Source organism: Podarcis raffonei, chromosome 1 (assembly GCF_027172205.1).
Source record: "Podarcis raffonei isolate rPodRaf1 chromosome 1, rPodRaf1.pri, whole genome shotgun sequence".
NCBI lineage: Eukaryota > Metazoa > Chordata > Lepidosauria > Squamata > Lacertidae > Podarcis > Podarcis raffonei.
In genome coordinates, this window is record NC_070602.1 from 23,112,078 (window position 1) to 23,132,960 (window position 20,883).

General features: G+C 42.5%; 1 protein-coding gene across 1 annotated transcript; it reads left to right on the forward strand.

Annotated features, from left to right (window-relative positions):
- Positions 1–720: 720 nt before the first annotated feature.
- GPR68 (G protein-coupled receptor 68) lies at positions 721–19,869 on the forward strand. Its single transcript, XM_053377055.1, has 2 exons — positions 721–1,067; positions 18,244–19,869. Exon 2 carries the CDS (start codon positions 18,355–18,357, stop codon positions 19,456–19,458), a length of 1,104 nt encoding a protein of 367 aa, XP_053233030.1. The 5' UTR covers positions 721–1,067; positions 18,244–18,354; the 3' UTR covers positions 19,459–19,869.
- The last annotated feature ends 1,014 nt before the right edge of the window (positions 19,870–20,883 follow it).

The window sequence follows — 20,883 nt, forward strand, 5'->3', positions numbered from 1 at the left end:
AAATTCTGAAGGGGGTAGAAGTCCCTGCTGGGGAAAGACTTAACACATTTGATCCTGGGGTATGAGCTGGAGGTATAGCTTTCTGAAGCTAAGCAGGTCTGTGTCTGGATAGGGGAATGACTCTGTGGGAACCACATGTTAGGTGTCATAGAATGATTTGTAGAGTTGGACGGGACCACAAAAATAATCTAGTCCAGCCCCCTGCAATGCAGGAATATTTCACCCAATGTTGGGCTTGAACCCACAACCCTGAGGTGAAGAGTCTGACGCCCTACCCACTAAGCTATCCCTCAGGTTGTGACAGAAGAAAGGAAGGGTAGAAATGCAAAGGGGGTAGGATTTCGGCTTTTAATAACTATGATTAAGAAAAAAGAACACTAATACCCAGTGAACGGCCTATAAATTTGCACCCCATAGTGTAGAGAAAAGTGAATGTAGATAACTTCTGCCCCCCTCCGATAAAATTGGAACTCTGTGCCATTAAATCGGAAGCATTTCCTCACATAACACACAATTTATGGAAGATGTGTAAAAAAATTAGGCATGTTAATGGGGGATATGGTCTCCCCACACATGTCGGTTGTGTCCTTGGTTAGAGCATCAGCTTCAGAGGCAGCCTGCCACTGTCAACCAGATGCCAGAGAGGAACAGCGAGAAAGGCCTCACGTCTCGCCTGCAGGCTTCCCAGGGGCACGTTGGCCCCTGTGAGAAACAGGAAGACGAACTCAATGGGCCTTCAGTCTGATCCCGTGAGAGCTCCTCTTGTGCTCTCCATAGTGACAAGAATGGATAATTGTTGCCTCTGCTTTATATATGGTACATTATAAAATGAATTTATATTTAAAAAAAACTACACCAAAAGAAGACACAAAAAATCTCAATGACAAGAGCAGCAGCTAAGCTGCTCCTCCTCCTCCGTTTCAGTCTCACTGACAGCTTAGCTCTGAGCTGGGAAGAGGTGAGTCAGACAAGAGCTGCAGTCCAAGCAAGAGAGGCAGAAGCTCCGTGCTGCTGCTCAGGCAGTGAACTTTCACAACTGTCCCTGACTAGAGGGTCCTTTCCTACAGGTGAGCCTTGCCTCTCTTTATGTTAATAAGTAGCTATGAAAATGGGTCAGCAGGAAAGCTAGGCAGTATATCTTGTTCTCGTCAATTTATTAAGCCTGCACACACTTACCTGGGAGTAAGCCATGCTGGAAACTATTGGAACATCCTTCTGGATAGATATGTGTAGGATTGTGCTTTAATGCTCTTATATCTGAAAACTTTTTTTAAGGGTTGGGGAAGCGGAACATCTAAATAGCTGTTCCTGACGTTTTAAAGGAAAGAGAAGTGGCTGTGATTAAGAGTTCTCTGAAATAACTAAGCTGGTTTGTGACATTCGGTGAGGATGAATAAAGTACTTAAATAGGTTGTAAGAAAAGATGTAACTGGTTTTCTTATCCTGATCTGGTTGTAGCATGTTAATTTACCTGGAATATGGCCCAGTGGGACTTATTTACAAGTAGATATACATAGGATTGTATTGTAAAAAACTCATTTAGAAGATGAATGTATGTACGAACTTCAAAAGAGCACTTGCTATCAATGTTACCTGCTGTTTTATATCCTGAGGAAAAGACAAGTTTGCTAACTAACTCCAGGATAGTGACTAAACTGCTTTATTGGAAATAGACTCTAAAACATTAGGCATGTGAAAACCCTTACAGAAATATAGTTTTTTATCTGCTCCCAGGTCTTGTCTCTAGAGCTCCCCAGCTTTCTGTAAAACCAGGACTAGAATTCTAGTGAACTGGAACACATAAAACACAGACCAGACAGATTCCTTAACTTTACGGCAGACAGGGGTGCCAAACTGCTTTGAAAAATCAGGAACTGAGAAATATGCACAACACCCCATCCCTGACTTTTGGGATAGCTGTCTGGGCCTGTGAACTGGTGTTCCTTACTCCCCAAGGTGTCAGTTCCCAATTCCACCACCATTCTTCCCGTTGTCGGTCACTTAAGGAGTGTGGAAAGAGAGCTGTAACTGGGGAAACCTTGAAGAAACCGCTCCCCTCAAATAAACAAGACCAGGAGCAGCAAAATTAATTTTTGCCTAAGGCAGCAATTATAGCCCTGACTTCAGTCATTCCTTCCACCCAGCATAGTATTATTGGTCTATGGGGCTGGTGCCATATCTCAAAACACATAGACTCATCACCAAAGAAGCCATTTTTAATTTTTTGGCCACAAGTTAATCCCGAGAAACCTTGAGACTGAGTGTTGGTTTCTCTATTTCGAGCAGCAGCACAATTTTTATTTGCTGCTTATTTTAAACTTGTGCTTTGTCACCTTCAGCATTGCCATGGCTGGCCCAATATGTGCTCAGGTCTCTGAGCCATATTTGTGGGATTTCACTGCACGGGAAACACCCTTCCCCACACAGCTTACCAAACCTCTTTCGCCTTTCCAGTCAGACTCCTCTTTCAGTCCAATTTCCACCACAACACCCTCAAGGAGAGACTTGGAGGCGTTTATTTATTTGCCCTTTGTTCCATCAAGCCGGGAATAGACCTTGGCCAGCTCAATACTATAAGCTTTGCCTGTTGTCTCCCCGGTTCAAAATTACTATTGTTTCCCTCTCCTTTAGCTCCCGTCCAAGGGCTGTTCCAGATGTGACACATTTCCTCAAGGAAAAAATAATTGCGTGTCAGAAATATTGTGCAAACAGCCCGTGGGCCTAATTGGTGAGAAGATTTTTTGCCCTTCTATTTTTGCCACACTTAGGTATACTGTGGGGACCAGGCAACAGGAAACTGTGGCCTCTCAAGTCAATGTGTTTGCAGCAGGATGTATGTGAGATGCACGTATGTCAGGTTAAATGAGCTCACTTTGGGGTGGGGGGCAGGGGAACAAGCAGCATCGGTGACAGACTCCTTCCATGACTTACATACATGCGTGTAGGGGAGCCCCGGGTGCACAGCTGTATGTACAGAGGGTTTTCTGTGACTCCAGTTCCCATCGGCACGGATGATGGTCAGGGATGATGGGCCCCACAATCCAACAATAGAGAGTCACAGGTTCCCCAGCTCTGCGCCAGCTTTCCTCAACCTTCAGTCTCCAGATAGTCTTGGATTGCAAACCTCCATCTTCCTCAGCCTGCAAGGGCAACAGTCAGAGACGAAGGAAACTGGAGTCTAAAAACATTTGAGAACCCAGGGTGTTGTGTGTAATTGGGAACCCTTTATTTGCTGGGGTCTCAATCGTTTGTAGGGAGTCCTCTCTGCATACAACTTTACAAGCAGAAGCTCCTGCTCCTGTTTCAATAAATGGAGGACAAGTCCAGCATCACAATGTCCACTGTTCTTGCCACTACATCGCCCCAATGCGCAATCATTTCATACAGGAGTTAAGTGAAGAGTTTTGTCACCTCAGGAGGCAATATTTGCTTTCTAGGAGCAGCATGGGAAGAACTCCTGGTGGCAGTTTGGATATTAATGTATTTGATAAGGTAGCTGACTCGTGTTAGAGTCTCTAGGCCTCAGTTGTGTTTTTTTATTAAAATAAACAGTTGAGTTCCATCCTTAAGTAGCAGTGTCTGTATTTACTAAGAGCCTAAGGACCCTTCTGGCTGTTGTACAGAAGCCGTAAGGGCTATTAGCTCCTTCATTAGTGTGGGCGAGACATCAGGTTAAAACTCTGCTGCTGCAGAGGGATTTTGGAATAAAAGACAATCAGCTGTACATATTCCCTAGCTGATTCTTACTGTAGTGACTACTGCTAATGGGTTTTGCATTATTGTTGGATGTGCTGCATTTTTAAAACTGTATTGTTTTGGTATTAAGTCACCTTGTGGAAAGGTGTGGTATTCGTATCCTTAAAAAAAAGAGACTATCTACAGGTGTTTTACATGCCTTCTTGATGGCCATCTTCAAATATCTGAAGGGCTGTCACATGGAGGAGAATTTTCTTCTGCTCTGGAGGTTAGGACTCAAACCAATGGCTTCAAGTTGCAAGAAAGGAGATTCTGACTAAACATTCGCAAAAACTTTCTGACTGTAAGAGCTGTTCAGCAGTGGAACAGACTTCCACGAGAGGTGGTGGACTCTCCTTCCTTGAAGGTTTTTAGCCAGAGGTTGGATGTCCATCTGTCATGGATTTATTAGCTGAGATTCCTGCATTGCAGGAGTCGGACCCTTTGGGTCCCTTCCAACTCTAAGATTCTATGATTCTGCTACACAAAAGTGCTTTTATGTATAAAATCTGAAATTTTATATTGTCTGCTGAATTAAGAGGCAATAGATAGGGAAGTTCCCATGGGCTGTACTGAGGAATTCTGTTCTTCTTATGAATACTGGAACAGTTTAAGCATTAATAAAATACATTAAATTAAAATAAATTTAAAGAAACTAGTTTTGATGGGCCAAACTGACCAGCCAAGTACTCTCTTTCCCCTCCAACCACAGAGAGTTTGAGCCAGATATCTGGTGCAGAGTCCTACCTAAAAATGCCTGGAGGAGTCATACTACTGCCGTGGTGTTAGACCACCCTTGGATCAAATGGTACACCAAGCAGGGCATGTCTTTGGTCCTCCTCAGTCTGATCACTTTTTGAATAACTTGATTTTTAAAAAATTGCATCCTGAGCCCGTTTCATTATCTTTCCACAATTTGTGGGCATGGTTTTTCGCTTTCATCTAAGACAATAAATTTAAACACCTATGAATATGATTGCAATCAATGTTGCACTATTCCCCATTAAATCAGAATCAGAACAGTTTCAAAAATAATGCAGTGCTGGCCACATACAAGTCAAGATGAACTATTTGCATTACAGGTTTCAGCTGCTGAATGGACTGTTGAGTAGATAATCTGTGATAGGAACCCCAAGGCAGCACTAGGTTGCCTACACCTAAATCCAGCCCAGCTAGGAAGAGTGGCAAGTTCAGAAAAAAGTGTCCAGTCCTCAAGATGGCAAGAGCTCTGGGTCTGTACATAGATGAAGGAGTCAGTTATCTCTTGTGAGAACGTATACAGCCAAGAATGGGAGTTACAATGCAGGCCTAGACTTCCATTATTGGCTATGTAATGCCGCAGCTTAGCTTTCTCAACACAATCCCAGACACATCCTTTCAATTGCCCAGGCACATCTCCAATTAGTGACTAAAAATATGTTGCAACGTTAGAATACAAATGTGAACGTTTCCATGAGCAGCAGAAACCAACCTTTTCCAATCCAAAACCTATCCTTATTACTGCAACACTGGAACCATTAAACAAAACAAAAAATACCATCTCTCTGATTATTATTTTTACTTTAGGTTACTATACGTGGTGGAAGAGAGGGTTCCTTTATCTGTAATAGTGGCAAAGAAAAATAAATTTTAGTCAGTGGAACTTGGCATGAAGGGTCAAAGCAGGACCTATTAAGATATTTTCTTCAGAACTATTAAGAAACACAATTTTTTTGCCAATTTCTAACATGGGTCTAGGGGGCCAATGCAGGGAATTATAGGCCAGTTGCCTTAATTATAGAAAAAATGGTGGACAACATTATTACATATAAACCTAGCACCCTCATACCTAGTATTGCTCAGAAATTCGAAGAAACCAAAACATCAGTGCAGTTTGAAACCAGCAGTTAAAATCAATGCTTAATCTCAGGAACTATCATGCAAAATTTGGTTACGATCTCTTAAGAGGTGTCTGAATGCATAAAAAAGAGACAAGCAGCTTTCCAGAATTTATAGTAAATTATTAAATGTGCAAGTCTTACTGAAGAAGAATCAACATGGCTTCCGCGAAGGTAGGTTCTGTCTTGCCAGCCATTTAGAGTTCTTGGAATGTGTCAATAACCATGTGGAGAGAGGAGTGATCTGATAGACCGGTAATGAGAAACCTGTGCCCTTCAGGGATTAAGGGAGTTGTAGCCCAGCAACTTCTAGAAGTAGTCAGGGTTGTGACAGCTTTCAAGTTGAGACTGAAGATTAAAGGGTCACATCCTGATAATACAGACATGATGCATGATCCAACTCAACTCAAATTGAGGAGCACAGAATGAGGATAAATTACCTGTTGATGTGAGATGAAAGTTGGTCACCCTATGATTTCCCTTCCTCACAGTATTTTAATTTTTACCCCCTTATTCTATTCAAAACAAGCCATGCCCACCATTCTGTGTACTTTCATGTCACTCTTCGGCTATTTAGCAGTTGTTATGAACGGAAGCCCAGTCAACTGTTTCAGTAGCCTTTTATATCTGAATTTGCTCTTCTCTGGAAATGCTGTCTCCAATAGTTCTGTATGTCTGTTGTGGGTGCTGTGATGTACTTTTAGGTTTCCTGCTGCCCTTCGTCTGAGCTTTGCTAACTGCCATTTTGCAACAGATCCTTAAAGCTGAATCAGACAGGCTAGGACCAGTCAGGAAAATAATTAGTCATCTACGTTTGTTCTCTTAAGGAACAAACGTCGGGTGACACAAGGCCAGCACAAGCATGCTTGTGTCAGAAGTATACCTAAATATCTCACTGAAAATGTAATAGAACTCTGGGACATTTTGCTGCTGTCCAGCAACTCAAAGCGTGGCTGCTGTATGTGCCTTGTCCCATCCAGGACAACACAATGGCAGTCTTCCAAAGTCCTCTGTCCCCAATGTGGCTCTGGAAAGTGGTTAGCTGTATTAAAAGAGATTGCTGCAAGGTGTACAGGCTGTGCTGTTGGAGAACATGTCCTGCTTCTTATGAGAGGCCAGATAATCAAAGCACAAATGCCTTTTAGAAAGAAGGGAGGGGGAAGATGAGTAGGAGTGTAACATAGGTAAAGGTAAAGGGACCCCTGACCATTAGGTCCAGTCGTGGCCGACTCTGGGGTTGTGGCGCTCATCTCGTTTTACTGGCCAAGGGAGCCGAAGTACAGCTTCCGGGTCATGAGGCCAGCATGACTAAGCCGCTTCTGGCGAACCAGAGCAGCGCACGGAAACGCCGTTTACCTTCCCGCCAGAGCAGTACCTATTTATCTACTTGCACTTTGACGTGCTTTCAAACTGCTAGGTTGGCAGGAGCAGGGACCAAGCAACGGGAGCTCACCCCGTCGTGGGGATTTGAACCGCCAACCTTCCGATCAGCAAGTCCTAGGCTCTGTGGTTTAACCCACAGCGCCACCCGTCCCTAGTGTAACATAGAGATGTACAAAATTAAGCATGGTGTAGAGAAAGTGGATTGAGAGATGTTTTACTCCTCTCACAATACTAGAACCTGGGGTTTGTCCAATGAAGCTGAATGGTTGGAGATGCAGGACAGACAACAAGAAATGCTACTTCACATAGTGCCTAAAGTATGGAATTAATGTGTGGAATTTATGTCTGCAAGATGTGATGATGATGATGATGATGATATATTTATACCCCACCCATCTGGCTGAGTTTCGCCAGCCTAAAACATCAGACATTAAAAACTTCCCTAAACAGGGCTGCCTTCAGGTCTCTTTTAAAGGCCAGATAGTTGTTGTTTGTTTGTTTGTTTGTTTGTTTGTTTGTTTGTTTGTTTGTTTATGTAGTGAGGGCCACCAGCTTGGATGGCTTTACAATGGGTTTAGAAAAATTAAAAATTAAGGTCATCAACGGTTAGGATAGACACAGGGCTCTATACTTGTGCCACTATTGGTATGCCTTTGGATATCAGTTGCTGGGGACCACAAGTAAGGAGAAAGTTGTGCTCATGCCCTCCTTCTGGGCTACCCATAGGCATCTGGTTGTGAGTACAAAATGCTGGACCAGAGGAGTCTTTGGTATGATCGGCCCTTCATTCTTCTGGTCTGAGGAACCACCCACTGACAGTGCCTCAGTCTTATCTGGATTGAGATTCGGTTTACTGGCTCCCATATAAGTCCGTTACTGAGGTTGGGGAATGGAATTGAAATGCTGCAATACATAGGCACCGAGTGTTGTGTGAATTCAATTCACCCTTAAAAGGGAAGAACATTGCCAGGTTTAATCCCTGGCATCTCCAGGTAGAGAAAATTTTCCTCCCTGAGCCCTTGGAGAACTGCTTCCAATCACTGTCACCCAAAAGTGTGGCCCTGTGTATATTGTTCAACTACTCCAAACCAGTTGGCAGGGCAATACTAAATGAGACGGCTGAGCTCTGTATATGTCTTAATATTTTTGCAAAAATCAGCTGAGAGGACATTGGGACTGTAGAGCTTGTGGAGAGGGGGCTAATCCTTTCCCCTCCATGTCAGTTTCCCAATGACTATCTGTCAAAGAAACTGGATGGGTAATTGAACCAGGCCTTCCCGACCCCATGGCTGCTTTTTTGTGATGTTTAAAATGGTATCTGCCAACAGAAAGCCAGGAAAGATGAAGCCTAAATAAGTGTAAAGCAATGGATGCTAGGAGAACCTCCTACCCAAATACGTTTATGCAGAGAGGAGAAGTAGTCTAAATTGACTGCACCAGCCTAGTTCAGAAATAGTTCCTAAGTGGAACACTTAAAAAGGGAAAACATCTGGACATTATGCACATTTCATGTTAGGCATTGGACACTAAGCAGCAAATGCCACAATCCTGTTATAGAAAGTTATGGTGCGCATACCCTCCAACACTTCTCCAATGAAAATAGGAGTAGTAATAGTAGTAGTAGTAGCAGCAGCAGCAGCAGCAGCAGTAGTAATAATAATAATAATACCACACCCATCTGACTGGGTTGCCCCAGCCACTCTGGGTGGCTTCCAACATACAAAAACATAATAAAACATTAAATATTAAAAAACTTCCCTATACAGGACTGCCTTCAGATGTCTTGCAAAGGTTGTATAGTTATTTATCTCCTTGGCTTGGGGGTCGCATAACACCATACCCTCCAACATTCTCCAATGAAAATAGAGACGTCCCTTCCAACATTTCTCTGATGAAAATAAGGGGACGTTCTAAGGAAAAGCGGAACATTCCAGGATCAAATCAGAAACCAGGACTTCTGTAATTCTGGGACTATCTCTGGAAAATAGGGACACTTGGAGGGTCTGGACATGTCCATATTTAGGGCACCATATCTAATTCTGATTGACCTGTATCAGAACAGTTACCTTAGAGCTGGGGAAGGTAAGCCAAAGGATTATTAATTCCCAACATATATTTGGATGGTAAAGTTCATCTTAGGTGATAGTGTTCAAAACGTCTGGATTCAGCAGCACCTTTTCAGTCTAACTGACCTTTAATACAGCATCAATGTTCCTAAGTTACACCCTGAGGAGCAATTTCCTTTTGGTGAAAGGCTTCTGTATGTGAGGCTTTTATCAGGAGGGAAAAATGATCTTCATCATTGGATGTTTGTTTATGAACATAATCTCTTTTCTCAGATGATTTACCGTAGCGCTTGTGCAGGTTGACTGAGCTGCTGATAATTGGGAAGGAGGGAGAACCACATCCTACCAGATGAAAAATCAAGCAGATTTTTTGAATTTCTTAAGCTCTTTAATGACGTTAATCTTACGTTCTTATCTGATTTGGGGGAGGCAGTGTACCTCTTTGAGACATTAAATCTTAAGCCCAGAGGAGATTGCTTGTGTTTGTGCATTCTTGATTCTAAAATACTGCTCTAGCAAAGTTACCGGGTTGTGTGGCATAGTATGCGTATGCTTTCGATGGCCTCAGAGAAAAGAGACTAAAAGCAGCAATGGGAACAAGAATGGAGGAGCTTATGCGGGCAAACAATGTGGGCAGGGAGGTTGCAGGGTTGCTTCCAACTGCTGGGCATTTGAAAGACCTTTTGTTGCTTATTTCATTTATACCACGGAATGAACACACACACACACACCCCAGGGGAGCAAACCAGAGATATTTCCAAATTATGCAGACTTTCTATAGAGATATAATTGCCACTCCCAGCTCAAGCTCTGAGATGTTTAAAGGATGACTCACAGACCCAGCCAGCTGGCAGGTGTCAGTGCTGAAGGCCCCTGGTACCTAACGAGATGCCAAGTGCTGGAGGTCTTTGATGATCAATGTGGTAGACTACGCCCCTCTTTCCTGCCTGGCAGTAATAGAAGCAGCGGGGTGGGAGGAGAGAACCTTTTGGTCCATTTCTTCCATGACTGCCAATCTAGGGGGGTCAGTTGTGGCAAAGATTAAGTAGGCTGCCAAGTAGACGAAGCACGCTCCCTCCCCTAACCTGCAACAAGAGGCAAATATTTACAAGGGGAAGCAGAGATGGCCTCCAGCTTACCTGTCCCTCCCCAGAGTCCAAATTACTTGCTTTTCCCTCTCAAATCCCAGTCACACACACATGAACCAAGTAACTAGGCATGTGAGAGGTTGGGATAACCCTGAGAATTTTCACACAAATACACCCAAGACCATAGCTGTCAACGTCCCCCTTTTTTTAAGGGAAATTCCCTTATTCCGAATAGGATTCCTCGCAAGAAAAGGGAAAAGTTGACAGCTGTGCCCAAGACACCAACAGTCAAATGTTATGATATTTATTAAGAATGGGTTTTTTAAAAAAAAGAAAGAAAAGACGGAAGAGCACAAATGGAAGACGTAGAAAGTAGCTTCTAGAAAATAACAAAAACAACCTTTTAGTTCAACTTTCTGCTAATATAGCTACTTTGCAAACAAGTTTCTGGACTGCTGTTTTCTGCCACCCAATTACTGTTTTAATATCTCTCACTTCCTATTGCATAAAGCCCCATCTGAACTAAGAGGGTTTATTGTCTTTCTTTGCCTGAGACCCAACACCAGTTTCATACCACCAACAGCTGACTACCTAGCATCAAAGGTAAAAATGCCATTTCCCCCAATAAGCGAAGTGTGTGGCCTTGGGGAAGCCACTTGGAACAGTTTCAGTTCCTCCTCTGTAAAATGGGGAAAATAGCAACATGCTCTTCCGAAGTTGTTGTGTGAGCAAACACAGTCACAATTGTGTCAAACACTGAGAGCTAAAATACATACCTCTTACGCAGCTGCAATCTTGGTCTTGTTTGTTTAGGCAGAATTGGCGGGCAGCATTCACTTAAAGAGCTTTTTCTGGTTTTGTTTGCTAGCTATATTTGGACTTAATCCATGGTTCACATTACAAATTGCCAGCAGTATTACATCTGTTGGTGCAGAATTGAGCTGAGAGGAAATGATTTGGTTAAACACAATAGCATCTGGATCTGGAGGAAACAGACTAAAGGGAACTCCCATTAAATACTTCGTTTTCACAGGACACGATACAAATGGACTCAAATTATTTCCATTTGACTGTAGGCAGGTTGCCTAATGACCAGTCTTCTTTTCTGCAGGTAATTTTCCTTTGGCTACCTCCCAGATCAGATCAGATCAGAAGAATATTTATTTGCATCAGCCGCTAGCCATAGCAATAAAATAAAATACAATGTACTGAAGATAGAGGTAAAAATATCCTGGAGGTTTACATCAATAATCAAATAATGGATCTTATTCTAATTGCCCCTGCTATTTTTTTTCTGCAGTTTTTGCTGTCTCGTGGTTATCTTGAGCTACCTCCCATATTAGCCAGTGTGTTGTAGCTTCTTCAGAACAGTAGTGGATCCTTCCAGAATACCTCAGGAGCTCTTCTCAAGATGGCACCATAACAAAATAGGGGCCCTTCACATTTAGGTACCTTGGAAGTGCTGGGTCACACAAGTGGCACCACCAAACGGATCTAACATGATTGAGAGTCTGGGCTCTGCATTGTCAACATCCATAAACAAAACTGCACACCCAAAAACATTTCAATATGCTTTTAGTTGTTGATGGTGGTCCACAGTTCTAAGACTGTCTCAAGGCAAATCTAAAAAAATGTAGTATAAACGCTGGCAAAGCGTGTTCTCCTTCATGGAGAGCACGTATTGCGGTGGGGGCAGCCAGGACACTCCAAAGTTGGGGGCGGGCTAATTGATCGTTGGCCACTGATGCGATTGGGGCTTCCCTTGTTGTTGGGAAGAAGTTAATGTTGCCATTTGTTGATTGACAGCCAGAAATGCTAAAACTCATTGCACGAGGCTAGGGCTTCCTCTTTTCGCCTGTGCATCGGATTGCCCGTCCACCCCTCCCTAGAATTAGGGTTGTTCGCTTTGACCTTGCTATGCCTGTCATGGGGTCGTCTGCTCTTGGGACAGGGGCCCGGTAGGAATTTTGTCCATCTGGCTGATTGGCTGGGGCCATTTGGTTTTTGCCTACTGCGTAGCAAATCGTCACAACTTGTAAGGTTGCGGTTAGGCATTGGTTTATGGTTTGGTTGGTTGAGGGGCATGGATTGGCCGTGCCTGCCCCTCTAATGCTGCTGCTGCAAGGGATTCCGTTAAATGAATCGGGGGCTAACTATTGCTTGTCCACTCTGTCAAGGGGGCTCGGGCCATAGCAATGAGCTCCTGGTTGCATTTGGGGAGGGCTGAGGGCAGGTTCCCTGCTCCGTCGCTACCCCCCAAGTGTATTTCCCTTTTCTGACTTTCGCAGCGTGCGGAATGTCAGTCTGCCCCCCATGGTGGGGGCAGATAGTCGCAACCAATGCCTAAGCAACCACTCACATTTTTGTATTTTAATAAAGTTGTGGCCAAAATTACGCCAAAAATCTTAAACAAAAAATTCTGTGTGATATGTGAGTTATTGGGGTGGCCCTGGGGACCTTGACACGCAAGTGGGAAACACTGGCCTGTGAGCGCTCCAGTTGGAGAACTGCCTTTACCAAAGGTGTCATGGGCTTTGAAGACACTCAAACTCAGGACGCAAGGGAGAAACGTGCTAGGAGGAAGGCACGCTTGGCAAAACCACACCGTGATCAACTCCCGCCCAGAAACCAATGTCCCCACTGTGGAAGGATGTGTGGATCCAAAATTGGCCTCCACAGTCACTTACGGACTCATTGTTAAACCGTGTTTATGGAAGACAATCTTACTCGGCTACGAGTGATCGCCAAAGAAGAAGCAGTTCTAACATTCTTACTCCTACTGTGTTTTTGTCACCCTGGTGTGGACCAGGATGCAATGCTGCTATCTTATTTTATTTTTAAAAAACTCAAATATATAAATAGAAGTTGTAAGGTGGAAATGAAGGAATAACATGTTTGTGTGATTTTTGCATTAAAACTTTTGATTCTGTCGAAGATCTACACATGATGTAAGATAAATGCATTTTTTAAAACCCTGCAGCAATGGATTTAGTTGCTGCTTACTCTTACCTTTCTGTCTCAATATACAAAAAAAGACCTTCCTAAACTTACACAATTTGTGAAGTTTTGCAACCCTTTGGTTGTGCATTATTCAAGCTGCTTATCCTTAAATGAATTTGATGGGAGGTAACTTGTTGACGATTATCTCTTTGCTGAGGTGGTTCAGTGCTTGTTGGCATGCACCCAGTACTCTTTTTAGTTGGTTTCCTGTTTAGCATTGGTTATTTAATTGCATGTTAGGAGCACAACATCCAGCCTTTGAAGCTGTGCCTAGTAACGTTCAGGTTCAGGGTTTATTGTTTTCTAAAAGAAAACTTAATTTTCTTTGGATTTTAAAGATTTGTTGATGCTCATGGGGTGCTGGTGGTGGAAATAAACACCCCCAAAAATAGGAAGATTTATTGAAATAACGTTATACTATAGTCAATAGTATCTATAATGTCATATTTTTGGTCCTGACTCCTTGTATATCTTATCTGACAGTCACAGGTTGAAGGCTATGCAGCAACCTTCATGGCAAAATGAGGACTCTTCAAAGTCCAACACCAACCAGAACACATACTGCCTATCCAATAGGAGAGCAAGCTTTTACTACAGTTGCACTAAATATTATCCAAGTTCAATATTTGTTTGTAAAGTAGCAATTTTAATGCAAGCAAGTAAGTTATGGGGAGGGGGGGCACTCATACAATATGCTGCATTCTCTGTGTCACTTTCTTCTTCTTTGTCCTCACTGCTGTTTGCCTCATTTGCCGTGTAATTCCGTTGGCTTTGGTGATCCTCATTATTTTGTTTTAGCTGTACTCATTCAACACAGTTCATAACAGCAGGGAAAGATTGGAAACAGGAAATATGATTGGAGTTGCAGTGTGGTATTGTAGGGCTATACCCCAAGTCTGCTTTATACATTCTGAGAAGTTGCATGCAAAAATACTGTCCTTACCATTCACAGTCAGAATTGTCATATAAATAGTATGATACCTGGAAAAGGAAGCTGAACAGACAAGGGAAATTCCAAGTGCCAACAGTTCAGTCTCTTAGTAGATGTAATGAGTAATATAACATTTTGGGGGGATGACTAATTAGCCTCTTGTTTATGTTTCATTTAATCATTGCAGTAGTGTTTAAAGTCATCATTTTCAGATTAGTTTAATGAAACACACACAGTTATGTAATTATTTTGAAATATGTTGGGGTCAATTTCAACGCCAAAGGATGTAGTTCCTATTCATGGAAGCCACCATGAAGCTTAGAAATTTTTCTCTCTTTAGGAAACTGGAACCTGGAACAGGGAAAGCAGAGGAGGGCTCCTCCTTTCCTTCACATGCTCTGGTCCTTTTCTTGCCAGGAACAAGCCATTGCTGGCAATACTGGACACTTTGATCCCAATCAAGAAAACATTTGTCAAAGCTGTCCCATTGAAAGCAATGGAACTTAGGTTATTTGCTACTAACCTAAGTCCAACTGCTTTAAAAAGACTCACTCAGAATAACCTAAATTATAGCTAAAGGTAAAGGTAAAGGGACCCCTGACCATTAGGTCCAGTTGTGGCCGACTCTGGGGTTGAGGCGCTCATCTCGCTTTATTGGCCAAGGGAGCCGGCATACAGCTTCTGGGTCATGTGGCCAGCATGACTAAGCCACTTCTGGCGAACTAGAGCAGTGCACGGAAACGCCGTTTACCTTCCCGCTGGAGCGGTACCTAATTATCTACTTGCACTTTGACGTGCTTTCAAACTGCTAGGTTGGCAGGAGCTGGGACCGAGCAACGGGAGCTCACCCCGTCGTGGGGATTCGAACCGCCGACCTTTTGATCGGCAAGCCCTAGGCTCTGTGGTTTAACCCACAGCGCCACCCACGTCCCTAAATTATAGCTATTGACTATCAGAGTCGTCCGCAACTGGACCTAATGGTCAGGGGTCCCTTTACCTTTACCTTTTTACTCTCAGAGTCACTTTGGGAAATTGTTCAAAAAGTTGGATTTGGGTCTCGATTATTTTTTGAAATTGTACAATTTATGCCATGGATTGGTTGTGACCTTAGGAAGTCAGCGTTCTCCCATTTTGGTTCCCCACCTGAAGAAATGGGGGAAATGGTGACTTGACTCAGTTTCAGATCAGGTAGGAACATTAAGAAGCTGAAAAGCACAAGCAAAAAGTAGTACAGTGGTACCTCGGGTTACATACGCTTCAGGTTACATACGCTTCAGGTTACAGACTCCGCTAACCCAGAAATATTACCTCGGGTTAAGAACTTTGCTTCAGGTTGAGAACAGAAATTGTGCAGCAGCGGTGCAGCAGCAGGAGGAGGCCCCATTAGCTAAAGTGGTGCTTCAGGTTAAGAACAGTTTCAGGTTAAGAACGGACCTCCGGAACAAATTAAGTACGTAACCAGAGGTACCACTGTATATGACTGAGAGTTGCTAGTAATATTTGCCCTAATCGGGTTTCCAAAATACACAATGATAGTCACATGCAGCAGAAGAACAGAGCTGCGTACATTTCCCTCACCGCTGTGCACTGATGCTCTAGCAACGCTTGTCAGGGTTTACATTCATAGGGACAGCATACATGTGTTTAGCAGAATGAATGCCCTCAACCTGTGGACAGTTACAGAGGAGCTACATGCAGTGTGATGGCAGATAATATTAAGCAAGCATGATCCCACTTCCCTCCTTGACATGGTTATTGTAGCTTATTTTTCAGTGCTTTAATAGGGGTGATGGTTATGTTACAGAATGGTTATGGGGCTTACAGAGCAATCCTATGCATGTTTACTGAAAAGCAAGCCCCACTGTGCTCAGTTGACCTTTACTCCTGGGTAAATGTGCTGGTGTTTATAAATGCACTAGTCACAACATGGTACAGAAGTGAGAATTATTATTGTGACATGAAGCTAGCAGAATATTATAGTAGTCAGTCTGATTTGAAGGTATCCTAGTCTTAGATTGTGCTTGAATATTATTCCGCTGAGGATGCTGTGTAACCCTCCCTTACTCTTAATGGCCATTTCCTGACACTGGAACTCTGAAAAGACTGAGCTTATCTTCCTGCTTGCCAGTGTGTTAAACAATGGATGCAGCCTCCTACAGAGAAATGACATTGTTCAGTATTTTTGCATCCCTTTGAACCAACACATTTGCACCCAAGTTTGTTTCTACAAAGGCAGATCTAAGGATGCTACAAGCTGCCTTTTACTGGCTGAATGTTCAAAGACAGCAGTTGAATATATCAGTACTGCAATCGTTTGCTAGGAAGGTAAAGAGAGGAATTTATTCCTAACTTCAGGGGACTTCTACATCAGTGGTGGCCAGGATGCAAAGCACACAGGGATCCACAGACTCCAGGGGCCCTGCCAAATGCAGAAATTGTCTTAGGTTTTCATAGAAGGGAATTTTGTTGTATAATAAAATCAGTTCTGTTTTTTTCTCTGACATCAACTTTAATGTTATAGATGCATTTATAACATATGCATTCTGAAGATATGTACTTCATGTTTCAGTAAATTGCTTCTCATAAGAGTTATTGCTATCAAAAGACATATTACTGGATTCAGATGTATAATCAAACTAAACAGGGGCCTCCAAATGTATTTAGCACTGAACTAAATCTGTTGTGGCACGTCTGCAATTAATAGAAGATGTACTTTCCTGCTGTTTAATACTATTTTAGTCGAGCATGTTGAAAGAAAGAATAGCTTTCTTTGGTTTCTTGATTAGTTACTCATTTTCAATCTTTATTATTCATGAGGGGTGTTGGGGGTTATTGTTTTGTTTTTGTTTTTATATATGTTGTGGTTTTATTTTGTATTTTTATCCTCTCAATTGCCCTGAGATTGATTAATGATGATGATAATAATAATAATAATAATTGTCAGCGCTGCCCAAGGTCCCAGCTCACACAAGACCAACGCTGCTTCTTCCTCAAGTAAAAAAGTCTTTATTGAAGTTCAGTTTCATTTCCAGACGCGCAGCGCGCAACGCCACGTCTATGCATCAGACCGTAGAAGTCCCATCTGAATCTCCTCCCCCCTGACACCAGCTTAAGATTCTAGCCTTACTCCACCTCTTCCTCTGTTCCTTCTTTCTCTGGGTCCTCCTGCTAGTCGGAGTCTCAGCCCTCCTCGATTCTTCTGACGCTGAGTCCGCCGACTCTCCTCCCCCCCTCCTTCGGGCCTTAGGACCTGGCTCCCAATCCGGGTTTTCTGCTGTCCCGCGCTCCTCCACATTTGAACTTGGCGCGCGCGCGCAGCCTCCCACTTTCCTTCTGACCGTTACACTTGTGTCACTGCTCCCTCTTTCGGGGAGGCTAGCTGGACCTGGCCTTCCCTCCGTTTCCCCACTCCCCGATGGAGGAGAAGCTGGTCCTGACTCATGTGACTCTTCCCCCCCACTGTGCTCTGGTGGGGGAACTGGTCCTAATCCTCCGCTACTCCTTTGGGACTCCCCTCTGGTTCCTTGTTTATGGATCGTCCCCCCTGGGACTCGCCTCGCCCTTACCATAGGCGCCCCCTCCTGGGAATCTTCTGATTCGCTGGAGAAGCTCATGGAATCTCTCGGGCCACTGTCATATTCCCCTACGCTCCCCTCTGATTCCTCTCCTCCGCTCTCTATTTGCTCTCTCCCCTGCTCTTCTGCTCCTGAGCCTCTGACAATAATAATAATAATAATAATAATAATAATAATAATAATAATAATAAATGAATCTGTATTTTGATCTGGGAAGATTCTAACAGACTTTTAACAATCTTAAAGGGGCCTCAGTACTCTAGGCATAGCTCTTCAATCAGAAAATACTTACTACCTGTAGGTAATCACAAAGTGCTGCTGCTCTGAATTACCAGTATATGCATAACTGGTAACTGCCAATACTAGTTGGATAAACTATAGTTTGTGGTGGATTTAGTGACTCCCAGATCTGTAACAATTATGTATTCCTTATTTATCCTTTACTTTTCCATGCTTTAAATCAAGAGAAAGCTAAACAAGATTATTTAATGTGGTAGAATTACAAATGTTTATGAACAATATTCTAGGTATTATTGTTGGTGCATTTCATTCAAAGAATGTTATTGTGCTTTGTTTCCCCCCATGCAGGTGTTCACAAGTACTGACACTGGTATGAAGAAAATGTAGAAAGAATGAAATGACAGACGATTAAAATTATGCCTGCCTTGCTGGGGCTTCCGTGGTCACTCTTTGCAGAAGATGGATAACTTTTCCGAGGACATCGCAGACAACAATAATACTCTGAATTGCACCATTGATCACACCATACACCAGACATTATCACCTGTGATATATGTCCTTGTCTTTGTGGTAGGACTCCCAGCCAACTGTCTCTCGTTGTACTATGCCTACTTGCAGGTGAAGGTCAAGAATGAGTTGGGGATCTACCTTTGCAATTTGACCATAGCGGATCTGCTTTACATCTTCTCCCTGCCCTTTTGGCTCCAGTATGTTTTGCAGCATGACAACTGGACCTACGATGAACTCTTATGCAAAATTTGTGGCATTGTCTTGTATGAAAATATTTACATCAGCGTTGCCTTCCTCTGCTGCATCTCAATTGACCGTTACCTGGCTGTGGTGCATCCTTTTCGCTTCCATCAGTTTCGGACAATGAAGGCTGCCGTGGTGGTGAGCATTGCCATCTGGACCAAGGAAATTCTGACCTCCTGCCTTCTTTTTACGCACGGTGAAGTGACTAAAGACTCGGAGAGCCATGTGGTGTGCTTTGAGCATTATCCCATCAAAACGTGGGAACACAACATCAATTATTACCGTTTCACGGCTGGTTTCCTATTTCCCTTTTGTCTGCTCATTTTCTCTTACTATGGCATTCTGCGAGTTGTCCGCAAGAGCCATGGCACTCAGAAGAAGAAGAAGATTCAAATTATACGTCTGGTGTCGAGCACAATTATCATTTTCTTGGTGTGCTTCGGACCATATCATGTTCTATTGCTGATACGCAGCATCTTTGAAAACAGCTGTGAATTTGCTGCCAGCATCTTTAACTTGTACCACATTACACTTTTGTTGACTACTTTTAATTGTGTTGCAGACCCAATATTGTACTGCTTTTCAAGTGAGAGTACCTATCAGTATTTTGCAAAATTAGGAGACACTTGTTTAAAGTGCCTACGATGTATACAGACAGAAAGCAAGGAATCCTACGCAATGAGTATTCCAGAAACTGTAAAAAAAATCCGGGAGCAGGCTGAGCTGGACCCAGAGTTGTTAACTAAGTTACATGCTCGTGAAGTGGAAGAAACATCTATCAGCACTTTACCAAAGGAAGGAGTGATCTAACGTCTCTGTACATTTGCTCACTTCCCTTTTTGGAGTATAGATGTATAGGAATTATTATATCTTGCAAAGAGGGACAATAGTTCAAAAAGGCAATCAACTGCACTATGCTGATATTCTTTTTTTTTGTAACATAGTTTTCATTCATTTTCAGCTTTAATATGTTTTGGTTGCATTGAGATATACCTTTGTTAACATCAGAGCATATGATATGCAACAATTTCATAAAATTAAAACAATAAACACTCAGATAAGCATTTCTGAATATATTAACAAAGTTGTGTCTAAGGGTATATACCAAAATTATTACAATTATTACAGATATGATATGATTTATAGTATCATGTATTGCTTAGATTGATGACCACAAGTTAAAGGTATTTTGTATCAATAACAATTAAAATTTATAGGATAGGGCAGGGAGGAGGGAAGGTGTGTGTGTGGGGGGGAGGAGTACTTAATGTACACCAGACTGTGCTGTAAACTATGGGTACCACATGCTTCATTATTTGTGTAGCCAATAAAATCATACCAGACTGCTTAAAAATTGTTGTATTTCAATTTGAACCCTTGCTACTTTTAATTTTTGTGTCAGCTTTTCCATAGTTAATAGCTGTAATAATTTCCATTTCCTGGCAACGGTTGTTCAGGCAGTGGTTAAATTATGTTTTCTTTGTTTCTAATTCGCAACATATAATGACTATACAAGTTAAGAGGATCCAGTTCTGGGGTCATGAGGACTGTCTGACTTGTAATCAAAGATATTTCTGTAAATACATTTCCCCAGAACCTTTCTATTTTTGGACACTCCCACCACATGTGGTATGTCCCCATAGTGGGGCATCCTCCCCAACACATGGGAGAACTGTTTGGTTTTATATAGGCTAGGTGTCTAGGTGTTAAGTACTAGATGCACACAATTTCAAGGGCTCTTTTTCTTATCGTTGCCAATGTGCCAATTCTGGTCGTTGCCAATGCTTTTGTATATAGTGCCAATGTGTATGGTGCTTTTGTCTATAGTCTGTTCTGTGTCAGTGGGTCCCTAAGTTCTAAACAACCATTTTGGTTTCCCTACGCTGATATTCTTCATTCTACTTGGGGAATTCCTTAGTTCCTTTAAAGTCATTTAGAGCTTTACTCTAGAGCAGGCTAATTATACAAAGTGACTAATCATACATCCTATGCATATTGCTGACTCAGTCCTGTAAAATATTCTATCTGAAGACAGGACTTGTGGAAATAAATGTATTAGTGTTCCGGTATTGTTTTAAGAAATCTGAATGGAGTGAAGCATTATTTGACAGATGACCAAAGCATGATATTCAAATGATCATTTAGTTTAAGAGGTGGAATATAATCACATTTAAAAGTGCAACCTATATATGGGATGTCTTGTCTATCAATCTGTGCATTAAAAAAGTTCTGAAA

Bases quoted from the DNA above. Each gene is read 5' to 3' on its own strand.
- GPR68 (XM_053377055.1), top strand. From the start codon at position 18,355: ATGGATAACTTTTCCGAGGACATCGCAGACAACAATAATACTCTGAAT.